This window comes from Sparus aurata, chromosome 1, assembly GCF_900880675.1.
Source record: "Sparus aurata chromosome 1, fSpaAur1.1, whole genome shotgun sequence".
Taxonomy (NCBI): Eukaryota; Metazoa; Chordata; class Actinopteri; order Spariformes; family Sparidae; genus Sparus; species Sparus aurata.
Genome location: NC_044187.1, coordinates 11,001,111 through 11,027,897, shown reverse-complemented (window position 1 = coordinate 11,027,897; position 26,787 = coordinate 11,001,111). Strand labels below are relative to the sequence as shown.

Sequence of the window (26,787 nt, the reverse complement as noted above, 5' to 3'; positions counted from 1 at the left end):
TGTTGTTTATCCAAAACAAAATCTCCCTATACATGAAAACCCGTTCAGTCTCCCCGACATCCAGAGTAACTGACTGAAGCTCCTTCATGCTGAGTAGAGCTGACTGCTCTGATATACAGACTGTCATCATTCATTTCCTGCCTCATTGACACATAAACTGATGGATTTAATATGTTGTAATTGCCTTCTGTCACTCTTTTCCTTTTTCTCGAATTCACCCGACTCCTGCGGTTCTCTTTTCTCTTCTCTTCTCTTCTCTTCTTATCCTTTTCTCCTCTCTTCCTCTCATCACCTTTCCTCCTCTCCTCTCCTCTTTTCTTATCCTCTCCTCTCAGGCCAGTGGACAGTCTCATGGTGTCATGGAAACGCGATGGGCGTCGGCTGGCCAGTGGGCGTCGGCTCATAATTCCTGCCCCTACCTTCTCTGACACAGGGTTATATGTTTGTGAAGCATTGCTTAGCAACAGCACTGCCAAACCTGTGGAAGCAAGAGCACACCTCACTGTGATGGGTAAGAAAAAAAGGCAATCTCTCACACACACGCGCGCCGAGTGACTAACGTGATTATACACTATTATCCTTGGTAGGTCTGACCCATCAAGCCTAATGCCCTCAACATGTACCATTTATTTTAGTTGTAACCTCGCTGTCGTCTTTTCTTGTACATGTTTTGCTCCAGGCACTGTTTCATTCTCTTTATTCCTCCATTTATTCCTACTTTCCTCCTGGAAGCATGACTGCGAACACCTCGGGCGGTGACTGTCAACTACAGGGCTACTCCAGCTGAATCTGTTGTCCACGCTCACCAATACACTGTCCATTGTGGTCACAAGCAGCTGTTACATTCACCCACTCACTAATTCATCCACGCGTGCTCACATTTACATGCATGTGTGTGCTCTGCATTTGCACACAGACACAAAATGGTGCCACGGACACACATGCCTGTCTGCCCAGCAGCTAAATTAGTTTTGTTCCCTGGAGTTGCCAATCAATAAGGTAACACTGAAAGCACTCAAACAGGAGTGCCCTAGTCACAATCCATTCCTGTCCTTGATATGTGTGCGTAAATAGAAAACAGCGTACACACAGGCGGGGAGCGTGTGATTGATGAAGCAAAACTTTTCTCCCCCAGTTCGTCAGCGTCTTTTTTGATCTGCTGTGATTGTCGGAGCGAGGGGGCCCCTAATGCGGAGAGAGCGAACTACCCATGCCTACAGAATTCTCACTAGTTAGAAATGACTTGCCTGAATATTAATACCCCAGTCATTCCCTCTCTTGTGTCGACCCCCCTCCACTACTTTTTTACCCCTATCTACCCCTTTACTTCTGTCCCCCTCCTCCCTCTAGCTACGTCTTCACGTTATCTTCCTTCATTAGGCCAACAGGACCGTTAAGGCCTGCCTGGCAGGGACAAAGTCTGCATGCATTCATATGTATCAGAGGAGTAGAGACTGATGAATACATTGCTTCTGATCCTCTTTTTCTGCTATGGGCTCAACAGACCTTGATGCAATGAAAGGCATTCCTAAACAGAATAGTGTATGTGTCTGTATGAAACTAGGAGACAGCCTCAAAGGTATTCATTATTCAATTTCATTTCTTTTCTGCCCAGATGCACTAATCGGAATATGTATGACTCTGCATGGCAGTGTTGTATACTGTACAGACTGGCGCAAACAACAATATATCTGTTGTTGTTCTCCATCTTTGTTTTGCCGGCAGACAGCAGGGAATCCACAGAAGCTCAAAGCACTAAACCCAACCACCCAAACACTCCAGAAATGTGTTTTTGTTGTGCGTCTAGGTCCTCACGCTCACCTGACTGAATGCGATTAATGCACCTGTGTTATCTGTGTCACGCCACATGGCTGTTATTCAACTCTTGTTTTTCCTTCTCTCCGTTCACTGCAAGCCTCTCGCGCTCTCTTGTCAAAAATCGCGCAGAATTCCACCGTGCACAATAAAGATAGGAGATGGTGGGTTTAAAAGTAACCACAAAGTAGTAAAGAACTTTAAAGTCAGTGTAGTCAGGTAAAATAAACGCAGCAACAACATGGGAGTCTATTCTTCACACACACACACACACACAGCTTGATCAAACTTTTACAGTTCGTCTTTGTTGTTGTTGCCACCTCAGTTTAACCATCCGCTTTGTGAAGCAACGGAAGAGAAAGTGAGAGAAATAACACTGGAGCAAGGGGATTTATTCTCTTTTTCTCCAACAGCAGTAGAATGACAGCGTACTGTTCTGTGTTATTATCAGAGGCGGCAAAAGTACACACATTCTCAGCTCCAGTAGAAGTACATGTACTTTTAAACAAAAGACTCAGTGTTATAGGCTCTGAAATGTACTTTTATGAGTATAAAAGTAAAAAAAAAAAAAGTATCCCCCTGAAGGACAGGTCTCCGCCGATACAGGACATGAACACCATTCCTCCCTGTCCGAGTCTCCCTCTCTGCCTGCTTCTGTCTCGTTATGTCTTTTACAACTTATTAGTCTTGCTACGTCTGCCTTGCGTGATATGTTGAAATCAGTCTTGTGATGTTGGGAAGGCGGCGTGCAATGACGCAAAATAAAAATAAGCGATAAATCCTCTCAAATGCACTGTAGCCTGTTTAAGATGTTCAAATAAATACTCAAGTAAAGTACAGACATCAAAATTTGCACACCCCACCTCTGATTATTATTCATCAAGTGTAGAGAAAAAAGTGTGAAAATTAAACTTGTATTAGAATACTTTCTCATTGTTTGATAAAGAGCTATACCTTCACATTCATTATTTATATATGCTGAACATGTATTTTTCCTTGATGACATTTCTTCAGTGAACATTTTCAAGAGATGCTCGGCTAAAGTAATGAGTTAACCGGTCTTTCTCCCTCCCCCCTCTCTCAGGGCTTGCCGTGGCACTATCTCTCACTTAGTATTAACACATGTTTTAGAAAGAAATGGAGCGTATGCATGAGAAGGTCATTTTTTCATAACATCTAGCGTCACAGTAATATACCAGAAGGCACACATTCACTTTCAGAATCAAGGGGAAGCTTTGTCTCGAAGCTGCTGTCAGCATTTAGAGCGACACTGGTGAAGATGTTTAGAGGGTGCAGTTATTGGCAGGGAAATGGAAGGGTTTAAAAAGGGGATTGTTTCCCTTGGGATACTCAGAGAATGTGTTTTTCTGTGACTGTGTGTGGAAGTAATTTCACAGGGCATATCCTGCCTTGCAATGACACTCAAGATACTCAGGGCCACGAGGGGACCCGTTTTTATTCTGCTGTGCCGAGATTTCCTCTCAGAGTTCCTTCTCTATTAACAATAAATACTTGGAGAGGGCAAACTCCCAATTCTTCTTTTTTTAAAAGCTGTTTAATGATTGAACAAGTTTTTTAAGCCTTTTTTGAGGGTTTATTATTAATACTTTAAATGTGTTGCACACAGTAGGGGATGTTCATAGTTTTTCTTCTGAGTTTGAGATGTTATTTTATCCATATATTGATACAGGATATGCTGGATGTTTAAACACTTTTTTTTTTACATTTTGTGTTTTAACATTTTTTCTCCGCAGAGCCTCCTTCTCTAACTGCTCAACCTACGAGGAAGATCTTTGCTGAGCTGGACAGGAATGTAGATATCCCATGCCTGGCTACAGGTACACTACATACATACTTACACTGTTGTTTTACATACTTTCAAGCATGTCTTAAAGCAATACTTGCATGCCAATACACGTACACTGAAAGAGTGGTTGTGGTTTTAATAATACCAGCCATGAAAATCTTTTCCTAAAGCAATTCCAATGTAAGAAATAGGGGGGCAGAATCCACAGTCCTGGTTCTGTGTAAGAGTGCAATCTAAAATTAAGCCGAACTAATTAGGTCTCAGCTGTTTGATTTAGTTATGTCAAGTCGTGCAAAAATCATAGTCCTTTTAGTATGAAATTCTCTCTTTTTGTTTCCCCGGGAGAGTGTTTTCAGGCTGAGAGTGGATGGATGGAAGCACAGAGAATATTGTTCTAAAACACTGTAATTTTGGAAGGCAACCACTTCTCTTGACACAGTCAGAATTCAAAGTTTGAAATGAGCTTTGGATAAACCTTAAAATGCATTTTTGCACAGAACGAGGATTGTATATTTTAGTCCCCATCCTCTGATACTGAGATTGAGTTGGTTTCTTCACTGCCAGAAGGGAGAGGAGGGATGATCACATCAATTAAAGCCAAAGCATTAAGTTCTTAAATGGTTTTTATTTCAGTTTCTATCTGCTCAAGAGGCTGAGAGTTAAATGCTTTAGTGAATGGTAACAACTCCTCAGAAAATGCTCAGATTTTAGCAGGTGTTTTGAAACAATGCCTTAGGTTTTAGAATGGATTTTTAATTGGCACTCTACGTCTTAATAGGTTAATGTACATATAAAGAAGAGTATTGTTTTGATGTATACTTAAAGGTCGCAGTGTGTTTAATATCAAGCAGCTTTAGGGTCCAAAACCAAGCTTCAAACTAGTTTAAACATCATGTGGTCTGATCAGATCTAAAGAAGCGTTTTTTACCCATCAGGGAAGCAATCACTCGCAGAGCCTGCAGTCATAGAGATGGACAAGACACAATGGATTTTACAAACGGAGATAACAGTGCACATCTCCTGAAAGTCAAAGGCATTCATGATGTTGAACTGAGTTGTAATAAAACGTTACGAATATTGACAGAAAAAATGGAGATTGAGAAAGAAGCCGAATTCCTACCGTCTCCCCATTTCTGCACAACTTGATGCATGCACACAATCCAACGAGCACCTGGAAGCAAATTTAGGATCAAATGCACAAAGAAAGGACTGTGGCTGCAGACCCATTACGTTTTGCAGCTGAGTGCAATTTGCCCTTGTTTTGCTTCTGATTGCCATTATATAGTTATAAGTTATAAGAGAGCAGTCACGCAACTGTAATGGGATTTGTTAGCATAGAAAGAGGGCCGTTTTGCACCAAATGTATGCATATTAGTGTGTATTTAACCCTTTGTGGGTGCTATGAGAATTGGATGGTTTCTTTTTGCCTTATTTGTGAGGGTTTGTTAGCCACAAAAAGCCATGTAATCCTTTGGGGAATTTGGCCGAGAGGCTCTGACTTTGTTGGTGGTTTTTTTGCGACCAGATGGGTCATGAACTGATCTAATTTAAAAGAACGCTGTGTGTCTGCGCGGCAAATGTCAGTTTTCACACAGTGTTGGATCTGATCTTTGCACATTTGAAAGCGAGTTTTATTCGTCTGTTAAGGTGACACTTTGCTTTACACTGAGGTTTAGGGTTATTCGGTATAGTGTGCATTAGTTTGATGGCTTCTTGAACAGTGACAGTGTCCTTCTTAAGCCTGAAAATTGCACTTGTTCATGACTCTTGTTATTAAATGGATTACATGAAAACATTTATTTTAGCAGGAGTGGACACAGCTCTAAAACTGCAGCACCCCACACCCTCCTCTCTCTCCCTCTCTCTCCCTTTCTTTCACACACACACACAGAGCGAGTTTATGTTCCTACTCAGTAATCTGATACAGTGGCAGCGTAATTAAATAGCGGAGGCCTGAGGGTAGGGAGAGAGGGATGGAGGCTGGGAGGAGGAACGAGGAGAGACAGATAGAGAGGAGAGTGACAGAGTGAGCGAGACAAGGAGGGGGCGAAAAATTCTTCACGCATGTCTGTGAAAGCTTGACACCAACAGATTGAGAAAAAGTGAGGAATTCATCTCTCCCCGTCGCATACACACACAAACACACACCTTGGTGTAGAGGGGTTGAGACAGAGTAATTGCATGAGCCCCCTGCCTGTCATATCTGGCATGTCCGTCAGACAGGTGGGAGCTGATACTGTAGATATTCAGTGTGTCGCTTTTGCCCACATCTTTTATTCAGAATGTTTTTTGGCCTCTTCTGCCACCCTTACCCTACCACCCACACCCTCCAATCAATATATTATTAGCAGTCATTATGCCTGCATGCATATTTATAAGGCGGCGAGAGTGGATAACAGAGGAGAGAGATTGGTGAGAAGAGTGCGTGTGGCGGTTTCAGAGGGAGTTGGATCAGTTTGTTCAGCTGTGAGGTCAGCTGGCTTCTTATTAAGGAAATTGAAATTGTTCTCCCTCTGTGTGTTTGCCTTTTTCATGTTCCTGCACACGTGTAGGCGTGCCCCAGCCCAGGATAGAGTGGTTTAAGGATGCGGTACCTCTTTCCAAGCTGGCCAACCCTCGCTACAAGGTCACCGCAGCAGCTGGGCTGACGGTGCGCAGGGTGCAGCTAGGAGACGGAGGGATATTTCAATGCCTCGCTCGCAACGGTGCCGGAGAAACGCAGGCACACACACAGCTCCTTGTCTCCAGTGAGTTTGTCTGACACACATGCAAAGAAACACGCTTACACCTACGGCTGCTTTCAAGTTGCTGTTGGGCTAATTAACCCGCTCTTGATGCCACTCTTGTCTTTCCCTTAAAGTTTCTTTCTTATGTATGTTAATTTACTCTTCTACTGTGCTCCCGTTTCATCTCCTTTTTTGTCTTTGCCAATTTCTCTTTATCAGCTCATATATGCTGTCATTTCTTTTAAGGGCTACAACTACAGATGATTCCCACTATCGATTGATTCTCCAGATTGTTTTCTCTAATAATTCTCAAGAAAATTATATAAGAATTCCCGTCAGAGTTTCCCAGAGCCCAAGGAGACAATTTGGCTGTCTTTGCCCTGCCAACATTTTAAAACCTAAAAATATTGTGTTTGCAATCAAATTTGACAAAGAAAAGCAGGAAACCCCCACAGCTAAGAAGCTTCTATTTTCACTCAAAGGTGCTCTATGTTACAGTGAACTTGCATCAGTCACTTTCTTGTTGGTCATATGTGAGTGGATTGTAACATGATGTGAAAAACTACACCTTCTCCGTCCCTCTCGATTGTCTACACAAGCCTGTGGACAATATGTTTTTTTGTTTAATGCTGCTGGATCGTAGATTTCTTTGTGAAGGACTTGGGTCGTATTTTCCGCAACAGTCCAAAGGATCAGACTTCATGCACATTTTTGAGTGTCTTGTCTCAGTGCCTATGCTCCAACGGTGGTAGCAACGGCCGTCTTCCAGCACAACTCAGAAGTTACACGGAGCCCCATTAAAAACAACTCAACAGATTAAACGATTACCAAAATAGTAATGATAATTGTTCCTGCTGCCCCACTATCTGCTGCCACTATCCTCTACATTTTTACGTGTACACAATCGGTCATTACTTTTCATACGAAAATCACATGTCCGCCGTTTTGTTTTGCAACGCGAGTTCTGTTTGCTCTGGGAAATAGAACAGGTTTTTCCTCTGTCATTTGGTAATATGACTCGTTAATCACATCTCCACCTGAAACAAAAGGCTATTTTGATTTTGCAATTCAAGTGAAAGTCAGAGTCAGTTGCACACTCTGCTTCGGCTTGATGGTTTGCGGTGCGTGTCAGCTGCAGAAGCCTGCACCTTTATATTTACGGCTGTATTTGTCTCAGTAGAGTTACGTCCTGTTTAGTGAGCGTTATAATTAAAAGTCCCTGTGGAGTTTCCACACCACCACCTTCCACATTTATGCACATGCACGTAGGACCAGTAATGAATAAAGCCTCCATTGATCAAAGCGGAAGCATTTGTGTTAAGATCAACACTGTCATCCTTTCCTTTTCCGTTCGTCTGTTTTCTCTTGCCATTAAGCTTCACTCCGGTTCCACTAATTTTCCAACCAATCTGCTCTCAGTTGCCATTTTTTTCTCTCCTCTCATGTTTTCTCTTTTGTTTCAGGTGTGGCCCCGACATTTACATTCCCTCCGTCCGACCAAACAGTAACTGATGGGAACACAGCCTTGTTTACCTGCCAAACAAGCGGAGCTCCAAAACCTGCCATCACATGGAAGAAAGGTAACAGACCACACACACTGTACATCACACACTGAGCAAACACACTGACTTGATGGTTCAATGGTTTAATCACTTTGATTATTTTAAGGCTATTTTATTATTTCCTGTCTCTGCAGGGTCACAGATCTTAGCCAGCGGCTCTGTCCAGGTTCCAAAATTCACACTATTACAGTCAGGTGGTTTGGAGATTCAGCCAATCAGCTTCCAGGATTCAGGAGAATACACCTGCATTGCCTCCAATTCAGAGGGAACCATCAACACCACAGCAACACTCACCGTCTGGAGTAAGATACATACACACACGTACTTTACACACTTAAAGTGCTCAATATACTTTTGTTAAACAGACTAAAACAGACATGGAACACTTATTTATCTGTAGCTGTCCAATAGCATTAGCTCAGGCTAATGAACCGCTGTGTGATTGGTTATCGATGCAGTGGGCTGCTGCAGTAGTGAAATAATCATCTGATTGGCCTGGGCTAGAGGATGATTGATTAACTGGTGAACTTATTGGTTGGCTTATTATATACATACATATATCTTGGCAGCAGCTTCAGATTAAATACTGTTGAATTAGATTAACCCACAGTCATCTGTGATATGTAAAAACAATGTTCTATGCTATTGGAGGCCTAGTCACATCCCAAATACACCTTGACTGAGGACATAACAGATGTTTTCTGCAGTGCAACCACATTTATTTTTCTACCACTGCACTTTTCTCTCTGGGTTCTAAAATGTGTGAAATGGCTAAAATCAAAGCACCACTAATGTGATGGACTAAGCAGTGTTTGTGTGTGTGTGTGTGTGTGTGTGTGTGTGTGTGTGTGTGTGTGTGAGTGTGTGTGTGTGTGTGTGTGTTTGTGTGTGTTTGTGTGTGTGTGTGTGTGTGTGTGAGTGTGCGTGTGGGTGTCTGTATGTGTGTTTGTGAGTGAGAGGGGAAGCCTGCTCGTGTGCTGTTTAGCTTCAACGATTCAGGGCTAAGCTGTAGACTAATTAATGTCTCGTTAGTCTGGAGCCTCATGCATTTAAAGTTATACATTTTCAGTAAGACTGCGTGTCATGTTAATATAAGAGACAAATTAACAGTGGAATCCCGCTTTGTCACTTCTTTTCTCTTTCTCTCTCTCCATGTTTCTCCTCTTCTCTGGATTTCTCTCTGATTTTTTGCAGGTCGTACAGTCATTTCTGTGCCTCCAGCAGACAAGCGTGTCATCAAAGGAACTACTGCTATTCTGGACTGTAATGCTACACATGACCCCAGAGTCGACATCAGGTACTGGCTTGTCTGTTTGTGTTAACATAGAGGTACTTCTCTTAACTCTTTTCTTTAGACCCCACTACTTTCTGTGTGTGTGAACCCATGCAACATAGAGTATCTGTATTCTCCTTCTCTTGCAGCTTCAGGTGGGATCGAGGTGGTGTGGTGGTCCTTCCGACCAGTGGAGGCCGCGTCTCCGTGCGCCAGGGAACCCTCACCATTGGCCAGACATGGTCAGGTGACATTGGGGATTACACCTGCACCGTCACGTCAAAGGCCGGCAATGATTCTCACTCTGCACGCCTCGAAGTCATGTGAGTTTCTAAGACAATGTCATAAACATATAGCCTAACTTTTGGTGCAGACCTTGATAAAGGGACGTCTCCGGGAATGATTTTCTTGTTTTCATCGTACTGTAGGGGCTTTTTTCATATTTTTGTTAATTTCTCTGGGAGTAATGCTTGATGCATCCTTTAATGAAGAAAAAAAGGCATTTGATGAATTTGATGCAGATCTTGCTGAGTTAAATATGTTTTTTTTTTTTAGAATAGTATTTAGACTGTTTGGCCTTGGCAGAGGTATGCGCTCTGCCGAGTGCCAACTGTATTCATTTTGTACTATTAATGTTACCTTGTGGTTATTTACAGTATTTATGTGTTATTTATATGTGTTTATTTTGAATACAGATCAGGCATTCATCCAATAATCAAAACATGAATTGTTTTCTTCTTCGTGATCAGGCACAATAGCGTCGTTGACTTTTTGTACTGCAATCAAGTGGGAAAACAAACAGCCGATCCATAGCAAGCAGTCTGTCTGATTCTAATTGCAGATATGATTGACAGGAGGGATGCCGTCGAATCGGGTATTACAGAAGAAAAAAAAAGACAGACTTTGGAGAAAATTAAATTCAGGAGAAGCAGCACATAGATAATTATCACATTGCCAAACATAATGAAAGCATTAGTATCGGCTTATATCAGCGGCTGTCGCAATGAAATAATCACTTGTTTCCATAATAGACATGTTCTGTAACATGCATCATGTAAACCCAACATATGTCTATATCACAAAAAACTTTATTGTAGGTGTTAGAATGTGGCTTGTTAGTGTGAGTTATTATTAGACAGTAGTAATAAGGTCATATGCACTATCAAGTAGCCTGTACTACATGTAGAGTACACTCCCTGCTCTTTGAAACCACAGCCGTTATAGCGTTGGAGTGCAAAATGTGTACATTCAGTGTGCAATATGTGCACGCATGGCTCGGATGAACACATGCCAAACAGGTCACATTATGAGTTTGGTATGAGCAGCCATTCCTGAAGCCAAGATTAAAGCATGCCAAACACATACTTTTGTGTCCCGCAAGCCAGACAGCCTGGTTACAGCCACTGTGAGAGAACACCATCAGGCCTTATATAGTAATAGGCACTTGTATAATATATTTATGAATGGCACTTATGATATATTAATACAATTGCAGGGTAAAAGAGAGATAGAACATGAGTCCACTGCTTGTGAATTATACAGCGAGGAGAGGTTACACATGTCAAACTCAGAGGGAGGAAGTGGGTCTTTGTTTATGGCAGTGAAAAAACATGCAGGGAATGAAGGGATTTCTGTACGACTGTGTGTGTGTGTGCGTGTGTGTGTGTGCGCCTGTGTGTGTGTGTGTGTGTGTGTGGGTGCGTGCATCTACGTGTGACTGACATTCTCGTTAGCTCGGTATCAATGGGTCATGGAGGCTAACAGACGCTGGCGGCTGAGGAGGCAGACTAATTACCAGCAGGTTATTGGTTCAACTCCCGCAAGACCCATCCATGCGTTTGTGAGTGTGCGTCGGTGCATATGTGTGTGCGTGCGTGCCTGCGTGCGTGCATCTCGTGTGGGCCGTGTGAAGCTAGTTGCTCTAACGTTCACTAAGCTCATCCATTAATTAATATGATCATGTCAGCTCAGAAAAGAAAACATCATTCTCATTTCCCCTTGCTCCCTCTCTGCCTCATTCACCGCTGCCCCTGCTTCTTCTTCTTGGCGGCGCGCAACTCTCCCCCCAGCTTTAACATTACGTCATATTTCTAATATCTCTCTCTTCACTCTTTCTCTCTTTATATGCTATGCATATTTTCTGACTTCATACCCGCTTGAATATTTAAACCTAAAAACCACATGCAGACAGCAAAAGTAAAAACTGAAACATGTTTTAACTTTGATATAATCTGATGAAATTATCAAGAGCCCGCAGCCTGTCAGAGAAAAGCCTCTCATGGATTTCAACACATCCATGATTGTTTAGAAATAATTCATGAGCTTATGAATATGAAATGCAGCTAGTTTAAGCGATCTGTCTTTTTTCATGGTATTTTGTAAATACATGTATCTTGCTATTTTATGTGGTCTGTTAATATCTTCTAACTCCCGTTATCTCTGCTAGCACCTGTAGCCTTCACATTGAGTAACACTGAGATCTGCTTTCTAGTCCATCTCCTCCTTTCAGCCAAATGTTTTTTATGATGCACTAAAATGGGCTATAATCAAATGTCTGGACACTCTTTATTGCTTTCATGAATATATCTGTGTTGCTTTCTTTGTTATTATCATGGCGGGGATGCACAACTATCCGTGGGGGATGGCCAAATGTCTGGGGAATTTCTTTTTAATAGATGTGGTGAAATATATTTGCTGTTGTCCAGATCATGTACAGAATAAAATATCACAATAAAAATATGCAAAACACGGCCATATTTAGAAGATATCTCCCACTGGAACTGATCCTGGACCAGGCCCAGGAACCAACCTGGATGTCAGAGCCAACACTATTCCACCACACATCTAATAGCAAAACAAAAACACGGGAAACAAATATCTGTCTAATAAAAAGTCTTGGCACTTTGTCACAGACAAACACAACTGCATAAATATGTAATTACATGCTGAGACACACTCACACTAACTATGGTTTAGATGTGGATTTGAAAAGAGTAGTTGGACACCCTCTTTTTGGCTTTCTTCCCAGAAGCTAAATACAAAAATTGATATTCACCGCCCAGATAGGAGAGTGGTATCATGTCTGAACAGTAGATCTGTAGCAACCATGAGTAGCAAGTAGCAGAAATACTGTACCCATGAAGCTCACAAATGAACACATTATATTTCATTTGTTTAATCCAACAGAGGTTTTAAATGGGTTATGGCGTATTTCTTGGCCTAGAGCAGCAACCTCTGGAGTCTTTGCTGGTTGCTTGACAACTGCTTGTGGAAATCAAGGACCGGTACCAGTTGAAACCTAGTTACAAATAGACTCTTTCAATGGCAGACTGTTTGGCTTGTCAAAGCACGTAAAGCACGGATGTGAACAATAATGTTAACAATGGCTTCTTTCTTATTAAGTGTCCTAGAAAGCCCATAATACCAGAGCCTTAGATCCAGCTCATCTAAATGGAATGCAGCCATTGTTAACGTTATGAATTCCACCTGTGCTGTCAAAATATCTGTTCCTTCAAGCTAGGGTTGCATGACATGGCTTCCAATTTCATACTGTGATCGTGAAAAATTGTAGCGACTGTGATTCGGATATTGCAACTAGCCATAATGTGATCATGAGTATATTTTGTTTAATTGTGCAGCTCTAATCCAAACTGTTCAGTTGCTTTTACCAGTGCTGGCATTAAGACATTTAAAGAAAGTCTTGACTTAGTCACTCAGTTGGCTAAGAAACTATTGTCAAATTGATTTTTTGGGGTCTTTCTTGTCTTTTTTTTGTGTGTGCAGTGAGCTGCCGCACTCTCCTCGCTCCCTGACCGCCCACCTTAATGACTCTGATTCTCGCTCCGTCCTCCTCTCCTGGCTGCGCCCCTTTGACGGGAACTCCCCACTTCTCCACTACCTGCTGGAGCTCTCCGAGAACAGTACGTATGTGTGTTTGTCGTTTTATGTGTGTATGCGTGCATACTTTATAGTCCCTGAGCGGCAAACAGCTGTGCTCTTGCTGTCTACCAGGCACTGACGCTCACTCATTTACAAGAGGCGGACATATGGAGAGTGGTGTTGCAGCGTAAATGCACATCCAGGTTCCCTATAAATAAACTCTTATTTTCCTCCCTCCCTCCCTCACCCTCTCTCACTCTCTGTCTCTCTCAGTCTCTCACCCTCTCTCTGCCACAGATGTTTTAACAGCAGGCTGGCTCTTTGTCAAATGAGAAATAGAGGAAGAGAGAGGAGAGGGGAATTGAGGAATAGAGTGACAGGAGAAACAGATTGGAGGGAGATGGCTGTGGAGCAGCTCTTACTCCTGCTGTAAGATAAGGGGATGGATTGGTGGCTGATACATGTAGAGTCAAGGGCTTGGCACATGACAATAGGAGCTGGACTGATCTGCATTCTGATCACTTGTAGGGAGACAGCAGGAATATGACTTTAAGTGTTCTAGTGTTTCTATTTCAGCAGCTGTTTTGTAGCATCTACAATGATACGGCGAGATAATGATAGAAATAAAAACATTTGAAGGTCTGGTTGATTTAAGTAAACACTTAATCCAGACGGTGAGGGGTTTTGTGCACTCTGATAACCAGCTGTGTGTATTAGATGTTTAGGATATTCTAGAGATAATGGGCCATTTTAAATACAATGTATTTTCATGTATGTCTCTAGTACACTCACTCGGCTCGCTTTAAATGACACACAGACTGTCCTTATGTGGCTGGCGCGATGATGATAGTGCATCTGTCTGTGGTATCTTCAGGAGAAAGACTGAAAGATAAGCCGGCAACAAGCTGGCAACGGTATACAGAAGCATCTGTGCTTCTTTATTAATCCTCCTCTTCCCTCCAACTTTTTCTTGTTGCGTCCTGTGATCGTTGTTTTCTTTATAATTCTCTCCACCCCTTCCGTTCTGCCTTCCCTCCTTCTTGTATCTATTCCTCCCTTCTTTCCTTTTGATTTATGGGTCCCAAGTGTCCCTGAGTCTCTGTTTGTCCTGCCTCAGCCTGATATTATCAGCCTCTAATCTTTGTGTCTTCCGTCTAGACTCGCCGTGGAAGGTCTACCTATCAGAGGTCGATCCCGCGGTGACCGAGGTATCGGTGGGCGGGCTCACGCCTGCCCGTACCTATCAGTTCCGACTCTGCGCTGTCAATCAAGTGGGCAGGGGTCAGTACAGCGCCGAGACGCAGAGGTAAGAGAATGACGTGCACGCTGAAAAGACACAGTGTTTTGTCTGGGACACACACTCACCACTACCGGCTTTATTTCAACACATTCTTCACGATTCTTCTCGTGAAGCCACACTGCTATTTCATTGATGTTTTCTAAAAAGCATGAAACCATTCTTTTTTTTATGTTGAACATGCTGTGATGTGTGTGAAATAGAGTTTTTTTTTAGCCTGCTCCATCTGTGTGTAATAGACTTGGTCACACTACCTTACACAACTGGGAATGAATAAACTGAAACCTTTATGCAGTCAAAAGGCATAGTGTATGCACACCCACACACTCTAATTTGTGTGTCTAAGTGTGTACGTGTGTGTGATATTGTGTGTGTTACCATGAGCATGGATAGGGACGCAGCATTCAGACTGGGGATGAAATAAGGATGGCTTCTAACAAGGCGGGGGTGAAGGGAGGGCCCTTTTTGTTTAGAATCCATTTCCTTTGCAATGAGCAATTTATATTCATCACATCCATGCTGTAGATGTCTGCGTGACATCGTGTGTATGTGTGTGTATTTCCTCGCCAGTCTCCTTCCATTACACATCGTGAACTAAACAGCAAAAATGATGAAATTAACCGCTCTGCGTGTCTGTGTGTGCAAGTGTGATTTGGCCTGAAAAGTAAATAGATGGTTGTGTGGAGTTTTATGTGTGGGTGGGTGTGTGTGTGTGTGTGTGGGTGGGTGTGAGTTTGCATGTTTATCCCAAGAGAAAACACTAATGGGGGTAATTATGATGCCTTAGCACTGATTGAGCTGGATCGAGTGAAAGAGGGTTGGAGGGGGTGTGGCAGGCCTCTTAACAATTTTGCCCCTGAATACACACATCTACCAATTCTCCGACACCAACACACAATACAACAGATGTGGCCTTGCATTGTAAGGTGGACACACACGCACGCACACACATACATGGCTGTGCCTGGCTGAATAGTGTGACCAGAGGCCGATACCAGTTGTAGTTCTGCCAAGCAGACTCCCAGCAACAGCAGCAGCTGTGAACGCTGCCATCACACATTCACACACCTCAGATTACACTCTCCTGTCAGTTTTCCTCTCCTCAGCGTGCGCTTCCTTTATTATCTGCACTTCTTTTTCTCCTCTTTCCTGTTCCTTTCTTCTCCCTCCTCCTCTTCTGCATGCACCAGCGCATTGTTTTATTGTCCAACCATGGTCCACAGTTCAAAGCTGGCTGGTACAGGCTGTTGGAGAATAGATTGGATTGATCCTAGCTAAATGAAGGACTGGCAGACAGACAAGTCATCACCGGTCAGTGTATCAGAGCAGATGGATACGTCTCTTCTTCAGTGTTTGTCTCATACGTAACCAGCCACACTTTGCTTTTCATCTGCTGGATGTTTGCCTGGATAAGAGACGCACACGAGCAGTCACAGATGCCAAGGCGCGTGCTGCACTCGACACACAGGGAGAGTGAGGCGGAGGAAAATGTCCTGCAGAAGCAAATGAGAAGGATGACAAAATGCAGTAATGTGGACAGAGTGAGGGAACAGGACAGAGAATGAAGAAGAAGCGTGTAAGAAGCACGATGACTAAAAGCCCTTATTAAAGTTTGACGTCCCAGCTGCTTCTGCACTCTCCCATTCTGTTCTTGTACTGGTTAGGATCTTTATCATAACAGTATTAATTCCTACATGTTTTTCTCTTTCTCTTTGCATATTTGCTTTATCCTACCTTTCTTTTCTCGCATCCCTGCTCGGGAGCACTGTGGTACTAAGAAAGAGTTTCTTGGCAAATGTACATGCATAGGTAAAAGAATGAATGTGATCATAGATGTAAAATATTACCTTGACATGCAGAAACTCTCCCTCTCTCACACACACACACACACACACACACTCAGTTATTCATGCACGACCTACACTCACACCATTACCAGCTTTAAAGAGGAAGCATTAACAAAGGAATGACAGATTATGCTTAATTGTGTTGAACTCCTGCGATCATCAGAACTTTAAAGCATCTGTCTCAATTTTCTTTGCAGTTGCTCTTAATTTTTTGTTCCAGCTGTTCAGCCGGAACCAGAACACATCAGACTTTAACATGGATGTGTGATATAGCCCTCTCTGTCTTTCTCTCTTTATCTCTCCCTCGCTCTCATTTTTTTCTCTCATATACACACACTACAGACACTCAATGCTCCGAATGCTTTCGGAGTTTCATAAGGAGATTGGAAGATTTACAGGAGTTTTGTCCTGTGTTTTCCAACATGATAATCTTAAATTATGTAGTTGTGTTTAACTGTGACTAAACTGGGGCGGCTGTAGCTCAGCGGGTAGAGCAGGTCGGCTAGTGATCGGAAGGTCGCTGGTTCAAATCCCAGCCCTAGGCTGAACTAAGCTGCATGTCGAAGTGTCCATGAGCAAGATACTGAACAGGAGGTTGAGTTTGGCACCTTGCATGGCAGCCTCCTGCCATCTGCGATGAGCTGGCGACTTATCCAGGGAGTACCCTGCCCTTACCCAAAGACAGCTGGGATTGGCTCAAGCAAAAACCCCCGCGACCCCATAAAGGGATAAAGATGGATGGATGTGGCTAAGCTATGCCAAAAGGTGCCCTTAACATGAAGATATATAGAGCAGAAATGTCAGAGAGAAGGCTTGCACTAATGAGGGCTCTGCCAGATGAGAACAAGCTTCTTCGCCATGAGCACACAAAATATATAATACAGGATCAATTGATTCATCCTAAATCCAGGTCAGATTAGCTCGAAAAAAATAAGAAACATGTGTTTATCAGAGTCAGGTTATACAACCTCAAGAAGCCATTAGCAATGACTACAGCGATGGAAGGCCATATTCCTGGATGACGTGTTTATTCCGTTCCTGATATGTTTTTACCAATCTAAAGAGCGGATTAGGACTGCAAAAAAACAAATGATGAGAACTTTTAGCCACCTTGTGTTCCTTTTCAATATAAACAATTCAAGCACATGGCACAAATAACTTCAACAGGAAAGCTGACCGAGGTTCATCTACATTTCATCGGGCTGATGGTTTTTGCTGTGTCCACATTAGCTCTGTAGTCCCTTTAAATGAATACTTTCGGAGAGGAGGTAACAAACTATAGTTAAGTCCAATATGTACCTGATCAGATACCAATGATTTATTGATGGATCCACTTGACACATGCTGTATATATAAATCAACCTCAGCTTATTTACGCATGCTGTAGATGAAATACATATTGAACGTCTTCAGTAAAACATTGCGATGGACGAGGATGTTGGTGGGAGGGTGTGGCTGGGCATTACTATGCGTGTTTGTATATGAGGTAGCGTCTCCCCTCAGAGTAGCCATTAGGTGGTAGTCGGGTAAACTCCAACATACATCCCTGTGCCGATTTTAAAAGTGTCTCTGCACCGTATGTCTGTAACTTAGATGTGCTTGAAACAAAGTTATCTGGTTTCATATAGAAGAAGCTAAGCCAAGAAAATGCAAATGATACTGAAATGATTAAAAGAAATGCTTCTTAAATCATGATGTTACAACGGGGGCTCAGTTGTCGATTACTGTCGGCCATGAGCAATGGACGATGACATCATCTATAACCCAACTCTTATACACATGTGTAATCTTTTCATTGTTTGTAGAAATTAGGAGAAACAAAATACAAGTTAACAAGCTTCTGAAGCATTACTGTGAACATTCCATACAACACCATCTAAATCTTAGTCAAAATGTATAAATGAAGAGGACACACACTGGTGCTTAATGTACTTGTTTTCCTTTTGCTTTTCATTATGATGGAGTGTCTTCAAAAAGCTTGAGGTCAACTGATAGTATGTTATTTGTGGTGAATATAAAAGAGTGCACAAAATTGATTTTTTTGTACCTTGGAAAATGTAATTGAAAATTCTTTGACCTCACAGTAGAGAAAGATAAAGCCTCAAACATTTACCTTGAACCCCAGTCATGTCAATGCAAGGAGCTCTTTTACACACATTTAATGAAAGGGGTTTTATTAAAACCAACCAACCTTTTTTGTATATACAATTTGTTATAATAACCGTTATGTGATTAACCTACAAATTAACAGATCATCCTTTGACGTCCACACTGCTGAATAGACCAGTACCTACGGCACCCACGATGTGGCCTTCGTATTATAACATTTTATTATATTTATAAGTATTATAAGTTAAACAGAAAGTGCCTAGATAAGGATCAATTAGCAACAGTTGTAAATTATAATATTTTTGTATATTCTGTAACCATCATGCACTTCTTGATCAAAGTCAACCTTGAGCTGTGTTTACAATGTATGTCTACGTCTATTTGATTATTTGCATGATAATAAAAGTAAGAAATTACTCTCCTTTTATCGGAAGACTTTTTAAACTTTGCCAGTTTTTACTTAACTACAACCAGAATCCTGGCCTCAAACCTGATCTAATAGGTGTCACAGGTGCATCTGTAGTTATTTCACAACAAGCCTTCGAAACTAAATAAGGCAAACAAAGCAGGAGCAGGTATAGCTGTGACTGCCAGTTTCATCTGCTTTGTCATCAGCTACCTTGAGGGCACACTATACTGCAGTCAGCCAGTATTGTTAGTTTTATCTTATTTAATATTTTTTTTATATGAAAATTGATTGTTGATGTTCTGCGCTCCAACTACAACGACAAAGACGGAGCATCTGGTGTCACCTGTTTTTTTTTTAAGTATGCTTCTATGCAGTTAAAGCGGTTTAATGATCTATTCTTTTAGTCAGTCAGTATACAGTAGCAAATGTGTGCTGCAGCTGGTTTTCATAGGGAGAATAGCGCAAAGTGCATTTCCCCGACAGATTCTCTTTAGTATGTCACCCTCCTCTGTTTGTGCAGCTTTTAGCCTCGGGCAACAACAGCACAACATTTAAAGCAGACAAGACTTAAAGTGTCATACAAGTAGAAAATAAGCTCATCTATTCAGCTGGTTGTGTCCAATCACATCCCATCTGGTTTCTCTCTGGCTTTTTATTTCTGTTGCCCTCTGCACATTTCTCTCTATTTCCTTCTCATACTGGATCAAATTTTTACTATCCCGTTCCAATAGCGGCAGATTTAACATCCCGGTAACACCATTAAATTTAAGAGTCGGTGTATATGTGGGTTTAGTGAGAAAGCCAGTGGGCATTAAACTGTGGAGAATGACACAGATAGAAAACTTTTACTAATTCCCCTGGCATATGGACTCTCAAAACATGCCCCCCCTCCCCCCCTCTATTTTTCACTCACATGCTAGAAAACATGTACATATCCTGCAGAAAATGTCCTCTTTTACTTAATAACAAGGGACAGAGAAAGTGTGTCACGCGGCAGTCAGACATATTTACGGGCTGCGTTTGATTTGTTTGGTTGCGGTGCATGTGTAGGTCTCGGCGCGAATGTTTGTGGGTGTCGGGGTGAATTTAAAGTAGTGTCTTGAGTGGACGTGTTGGGGTTTGTACATTCGGTCTCAGGTGTAAAGTTGACGTCCTCACGCTGAACCCACTGTATGAAATATGTACTGTTTGGGAGGAAATTAAGGCAATTCAGAAGGAGATTCTGCTATCGAGTAAGTGTGTCAGGGTGCGTCTGTGCGTGTGTTTTATTTGCAGTCAAACGGTGAATGACCGCATCTGTTAAGTACTGTGTGGATATGTGTGTGTGTGTGTAGCGTGAGTTTGTGTATATGCATTAATGTGCATCATCAATTGCAGTCAAAAGCTGTGGCATAGTTGAGGATTATATACACCCCTTTTCCAGACGGCTACACTAATGCCCATCTCATTCACACAAGGCCCATTAGCCTATGTGTGTGTATGTGTGTGCATGTATATGGCTGTAGCACCTGGTGCTGTCTGACAGTGCCTAACCTAATGGAAGTAAAGCACAGCTGTAAAACCACTGGCCTGTGCCATATATCCGCCTGCGTAAGTCTCTAGCTAACAGCCTTTCACACCCCTGCCTTCACACACATATAGATGTGCACACACATTTATAGGCACATACAGATTCGGACACACATATACACAGAGCCATAGCACGGCTAATGGCTCAATAGCTCATAGGGAATCATTCAGGGAGACATGGGGCACAGAGGGGAAGGGGGGGGGGGGGGGTTGGAGGGATGTAAATCTCCAGACATAATCCATGGAAGGGAAAAGACCATCGGATGTAGCAGTCTGTCTTAAGCTGGGAGAAATGTGTTTGGTGTGTTTATATGTGTGTTTGTCTGTCTGTGTGTGTATATGTGTGTGAGCGCATATGGCTCTGATTACGTTAGCTGAGCTGCTTACAGTAAAGCCAGAGGCTGACCAGCTCAGCCTGTGTGCTTTACCAACCATGAGAGGGCTGGGAGCTTTAATCACGGGCGGGGCGGCGAGGGGAAGGCAGGGGGGCTAGGGGGCGTGATCAGAGAAAAAGAGGAGGGAAGGAGATGAGTAAAAGATAGAAGGATGAAATAATTGAGGCCAAAGGACATGATGGATGAAAGGTGAAAGTGTGCGGATGGGAGAGAAGGGGATCGAGAAGTCAAAGGAAAGATGAGGGAAAAAGGTTTGAAGAGACAGAAGAGAGCTGAAGAGGGGAGAGAGAGCGAGTGATCACACTGTCTCACTGAAAATTAAAAAGATGAGCTCTTTGCTCATTCCCAGCTAATAGTGATGAGTTATTTGCTGCTGTTACCCTGTGTAGCTGGTCTACGGGAAAGTGTTTATGTTGAACAAAAGTAGGGAAACCTCAAGTTAAAAGGAGCAATATCAAACAGAATAGAAACAGTAATCTGCCACACACAGACAGTAAATGCCTGTTTGTTTTTCTAAGCCACCAGTGAGTGGAAATGCAATTCAACTTACACCGAGTTCATGAACGCTTCTACATTTGTTGTTTTAAAACCCGGTGTCAGCTCCATCATTCCCCGGAGAAATCCCTCTGGAAGCAACGCGTTAAATGTTTTCATCAGCAGCAGTGGTGGTTTGTTTGAAATAAATGAACAATATAGGCAGAGATGAAAAGTAGATGTATTAAATGAGATTGCATGATACACCAGGAGAACGGGGGATGGGAGAGATGAGCTCCAGAATTCAATAAGAATTCATCAGAGCTGCTTAAGCTGGCAGATGATTCTCTGTAATAAGTTGCAGCTCTGTCCCGTGTATCTCCTGTGACAACCATGATAATTTGTTTGTAGACCGTCTGACCACCACAGAAGAGAAGATGAAGATTCCTGGGAAAGAGAACGACGATTAAAATCCTTTTCAGCCCACTTACTGTGCAAACTGTAATGTTGGACAAGAGATGAAAGGACAAATGCTGTGGCTGCACTTCTTTAGCGGCACGGATATTCTCATTACAGAACGCCTAATCAACTAAATCGAAATCATTTGTCTCTCTTGTTCTCTCTCTTTCCTTCGTGTGTGTGTGTGTGTGTGTGTGTGTGTGTGTGTTAGATTGATGCTGAGGGAGGAGGCGCCCAGCGCACCCCCGAAGAACATCGTAGCCAGCGGGCGAACAAACCAGTCCATCATGGTCCAGTGGCAGCCGCCGCCAGAACCTCAGCTCAACGGAGTACTCCGAGGATATGTACTCAGGTATACACAAACACACACATAGAAACATACACACATTCATATTTGGCTCATGTAAAAGTCTTGACTCTGATTGACTGGTGGGTGCCACCTCATTTTTCATAATGTTTTTTTTTTGTTTTTTGGGGGGGGAAATGGGAAATTTTGATGATCCGCAAATCATTACTGAAATTAAAAATAAAACTAAGCATAAACTGAAACTTAACAACCATTCTTTTATTATGGCTTGTTTTTTCCTCTAATTTGTTTGCCTGGTCTTCTTGTATAAGAATGGTTGTTTAACATCAACCCTATAATGCATATCAAGTTATATACATCTTCGGGCAGGGCTATCAGAATGTGCATGCTTCAGAGCTGTCACATGAATGTGTTAATAATGAAATGACCATAAAGACAAAGAATTAACCCAGATATCTATAATCTACATGGCTGCTGGTTGTGAAAATTGTTCTCCCAAGTCTGGGGAAACGCAGATATACTTAAGTGGAAACAATTATCTGTGTTTTCCCTTCCACAAACTCTGACACACCCTCTGGCTTCACTGACACTATACCTTATCTGAGACATGTTTATCTGAGACTCTCTGAGACCGAACATGCGCTTTGTCAGTTACAGTAGCCCTCTGATGACGTACTGGCCTATTCAAACAGATACTGTAGAGTTTTATCAGTCTCTCACTGGTTGAGAGGCCTTAAACAGACTTCTTACTGCCTCCTGACCCTGATGTTGAGTCAATAATGAAAACAGAAACTCATCTAATTATAGTTTCAGGTATCAGGTTAATGTATTGTCAGTTTATAAAGTTCCAGCCCCTTCATGTACATATAAATGAATTGGAAACACTCAGTAGCACAATTTGTTAATGTCATATGTATGTAAATGTTGCTACGTTATGCCTGGCCCTTCTCAAATTGTCAAAATAATTTATTTTTTTATTTTTACTGTTACTGTTACTTTTTATGCCACAGAATATGTGTATATGTATATGTGTGTGTGTGTGTGTGTATATATATATATATATATATATATATATGTATGTATATGTGTATATATATATATATATGTATGTATGTATATAAATAAATATATATATAAATATATATATATATATATATATATGTATATATATGTATATATATATATGTATACAGACTCAACTACCATATAGATATTTCTGATTACTCAGTAATTTATTTCTAGAACCAGTATAGACAATTGAAATTGTAAAAAAAAAATTGCCTTTTTCCATATTTGCGCCTCCCTTTTTATCAGATATGTGAGCGCAGACACATTCACAAGGGCACTTCACAGTACTCGTGCTGCCCTTAGTCGTGTGTCCTTCACTTTGATGTCTACCTTAAGTGTGACACACTGGGTGTAATCAAACTGTCATCAGCTGCCTTACACGAATTTGCATATAATTGCAGTAGAAGTTATCAGCTCTTTATACTCGTTCATTGTGTTATCTGTCTCCACTCCTGAAATCAGCTGAAAATAGAAACGCACGCTCACACATCCACACCATATCATTTCAGCCTCCACCTCCTCCTGCCCTCCCCTTTGGATTCTCCTTTCTCCTCTTTATATCAGCTGGCAGATCCTCTCTCTCTCTCCCTCCCATATCTTCTCCCACTTTTCCTCTGTTGCTCTCCCCTCCACCCCCAGCGTTAGTGTCAGTGTGTCAGGTGGAGAAAGGGGTTATCTCCTCTCCACTACGGAGATCCCCTGTCAGCCTCCGGCACCACCTCACTTTGCGCATCTGTGTTTGTGTGTATGAGCGTGCTCCTGTGTGCGTGTATACAGTATGCGTGTGTGATAGAGCGCTGACTCAGCCGGTGAAATGTCGGAATATCCTGCTACACTGAATAGGCACCATATTAAAACGCTGACATGAGGATTATTACTCCATTTGGCTCCATCAGATATGTACAATACCTAAGTGGTATTACACCTCCCTGTCTAGTCGGGTCATATATCCTTTTAAGTGGACATTTATATCACATGTACTAAAGCAAAGGCCTTGAAGGGGCACTATTCAGAGTCGTCTACCAGGCATTTGAAGGCTTTTATTCTTCAGGGTTTCTGACGGCTTCTTACCGCTGGAAAATACTGAGGCAGAGTTTCTCTGCCAACATAAATACCACAGTGTGAAATTGAAACATTTCTATATTCTGAAACTTGTATATCGGCATGTACATAATATGCACTGTTGTGTTTTTTTTATATTATTAAGCTGCGTGAATGTATTCTCGGTTGGGGTACATTTGGTCGTCTTACATTGATTCAACACATGCTCGTGTCCAAGGCGACTTACATTTTTTGCCAATGCTTAAAGCGAAACTCTCACCAAAATGCAACCTAGGTTTTTTTTATGAATGTACCCGAGTCAAACCTTCGTGTAAAAGCATAATTACGACGAAAGAAGCAATTTAAAGATTTACCTTATTTTTGTTTTCGGGTCAAACTCATTTAAATGGCAGTGCTACGGGCACTTTTACGATAGCATCAAAATCGCTATTTTTAAAACACTAAGAAGGCTCGACACAACATGAAACTTTGCTCATATTATCACCAGAGTCTCTACACATGAACACAAGCATTGAGAACATTGTTTGTGTACACAGAGTTTACTGAAAAGAAAGTTTTTGAACAACTCAGCAGATGCTTGTTACACTAGCACGTACTCGGATAAATTGTGGGTTTGTTTCCTTGCACAAGGACACTTGAAATACAGGTTGAGAGTGCTGATGTTCTGAGCAACTAATTACCTTGAAGGGTAAACTGAACTTGTTGATTAGTCTAAAAGTAGGAAAGCACTCAGAAAAGCCAAAGAGCCCATTTGAGCACACAGTCTAAAAAAATATTGCTTATAAGAGCCATTTGAAACCCTAATCACATTCTTCACTAGATTATATTTTGAATGCAGCTGAAATGTGTGGGGCATTATACCATGCATTACAGCAAAACAGGACAACAATTCACCAAATAAAAGTAAACCGATAAAATATTTATAGGTACAGTATTCAACATAACATAAAAACCTTTCAGAGTTGTGCCTGATGAATATATCCATGCAGATGAAACCAATGTGTAATTTTAAAGGAGTACAAAATAAAGTAAAAATAAAAAGTTTAACCAACTTGTATTTCTGGTGCCAACTCGTGAGGGTAGCACATTTCATAATTGATTTTGACTCGTGTTAAATCACTTGCCAACTTTCCTCACTTGTGTGTGTTTGTTTGTGTGTGTGTGTAGGTACCGTCTGGCAGGACTGCCAGGGGACTACCAGGAGAAGAACATCAGCAGCCCCGAGACCAACTACTGTCTGCTAAAAGATCTGATCATCTGGACCCAATACCAGATCCAGGTGGCTGCCTACACTGGAGCCGGCCTTGGCGTCTACAGCAGCCCTGTCACAGAGTACACTCTGCAGGGAGGTGAGAAAAGATGCACACAAACGAAGCTGTATTTCTCCTTCTTAGAGGGCAAAGCATATGTACCCAAAACTTTAGCGATATTATGTCAATCATCAGTCCGTGCATAGAGACATATTACTGAAATATTCCTTCATGGACATACTTGTACCATCTTTTATTGTACATTACTTAACTGCCCAAATTAAGCTTTTCCTTCTTTCCTTAAATCCTGGACTTAAGACAGTGATTACTCCTCCTTGGGCTCCCATTAATATCATTAACAACACTGCATTAAAAGAAAATTAATACGCATGCAGACTCAATGCATAACACAAACCACTAAAGGCTCCTTTCACGGACAAATAACGCTTTCTTCGATATGACTGTCACTGCCCACATACCTCCATTCACTCTTTATGTTGGCATGGATATTAATGCAACCACGAGAAGGTGCCGCTCAGTGTCAGATCGGTTTCCACTATTCCTTCACCGCCGTCCAGTCTCCACCCAGCTGTTCCGTAGAGGCGAGTAACACCCTACAGATGATTAAAACTCCACCTTTTTTAAAACTTCTCCGTCGTCTCATGCTTGGCTCCACTGCCTTCTGACGACTACTGGAGATACTGCTCCGTTGGTCCAGATATGAATAAGCTTTCAGAAAATGTGCAGAAATATTCTCCATTTAATTCTTTAATCTCTTAAATAAGTGAGTAAAAAAGCGCTTGGCAACTCACCCACGAGGTCGTAAATCAGAGTGGGATGGATGGCTCTCTACATCCTCATCATTTCTTCGAGAACAGGAAAGAATATCTTTTATATTGTTCTGCACTATTCCTTATCCAGACAAATGCAATCCTAGCTTTTTGGTAAAACATGTTAATACTTTCTTGAATCAGAAAACTTGGTAATTTATTCTGTGCCACCATTGCACGACAATTAATTGTTCTTTGTATTAAAACAGTTCTACACGGAAGGCAACTGAAAATGAGCTTCTGGTGACTGTTGTGTAGAATATTAATGAATAATAATGTCTGTCTAAGATGTCTATTTCAATAATGTCCAAGTAATTCCTGGTTTACAGTTGATGGATGATGATTAAAATTTCAAGAGGAGACAGCAATAATTCCCCCATATTCTCAACAAGTAAAAGATTGTTGGCAGTTCTTTAACAGACAGACTCAAAACTTCTCATCAGACCAGACCTTGGGTTCATGCATTGGTTTCTTCTTCTTACTTCATGTACAAGTTAGATGCCAGACCCTCACATTTAGATCTTGTGGTGAACAATCAATGAGTGGATAAATAGAGAGAACATTATTTGTTATTTCTGAATTTCTTATTGCTGAAGTGAAAGATTCTGAAGTGAAGGATGTTGTCTGTAATTGAAAAGTGTTCTGGCGA

The 26,787-nt window shown here is 41.8% G+C and overlaps 1 protein-coding gene across 5 annotated transcripts in view; it reads left to right on the top strand.

Moving 5' to 3' along the window:
* The window catches only part of LOC115585913 (protein sidekick-1), a 251,660-nt gene that overhangs the window by 160,232 nt on the left and 64,641 nt on the right, over positions 1–26,787 (top strand). For all 5 annotated transcript variants that reach the window (XM_030424570.1, XM_030424559.1, XM_030424595.1 and 2 more), the window contains 11 exons: positions 336–511; positions 3,570–3,653; positions 6,175–6,369; positions 7,812–7,928; positions 8,045–8,212; positions 9,105–9,207; positions 9,333–9,506; positions 12,967–13,103; positions 14,221–14,368; positions 21,833–21,973; positions 25,226–25,407. In XM_030424570.1, the coding sequence (XP_030280430.1) occupies positions 336–511; positions 3,570–3,653; positions 6,175–6,369; positions 7,812–7,928; positions 8,045–8,212; positions 9,105–9,207; positions 9,333–9,506; positions 12,967–13,103; positions 14,221–14,368; positions 21,833–21,973; positions 25,226–25,407 (1,625 nt within the window). The remainder of the gene's footprint in view (positions 1–335; positions 512–3,569; positions 3,654–6,174; positions 6,370–7,811; positions 7,929–8,044; positions 8,213–9,104; positions 9,208–9,332; positions 9,507–12,966; positions 13,104–14,220; positions 14,369–21,832; positions 21,974–25,225; positions 25,408–26,787) is intronic.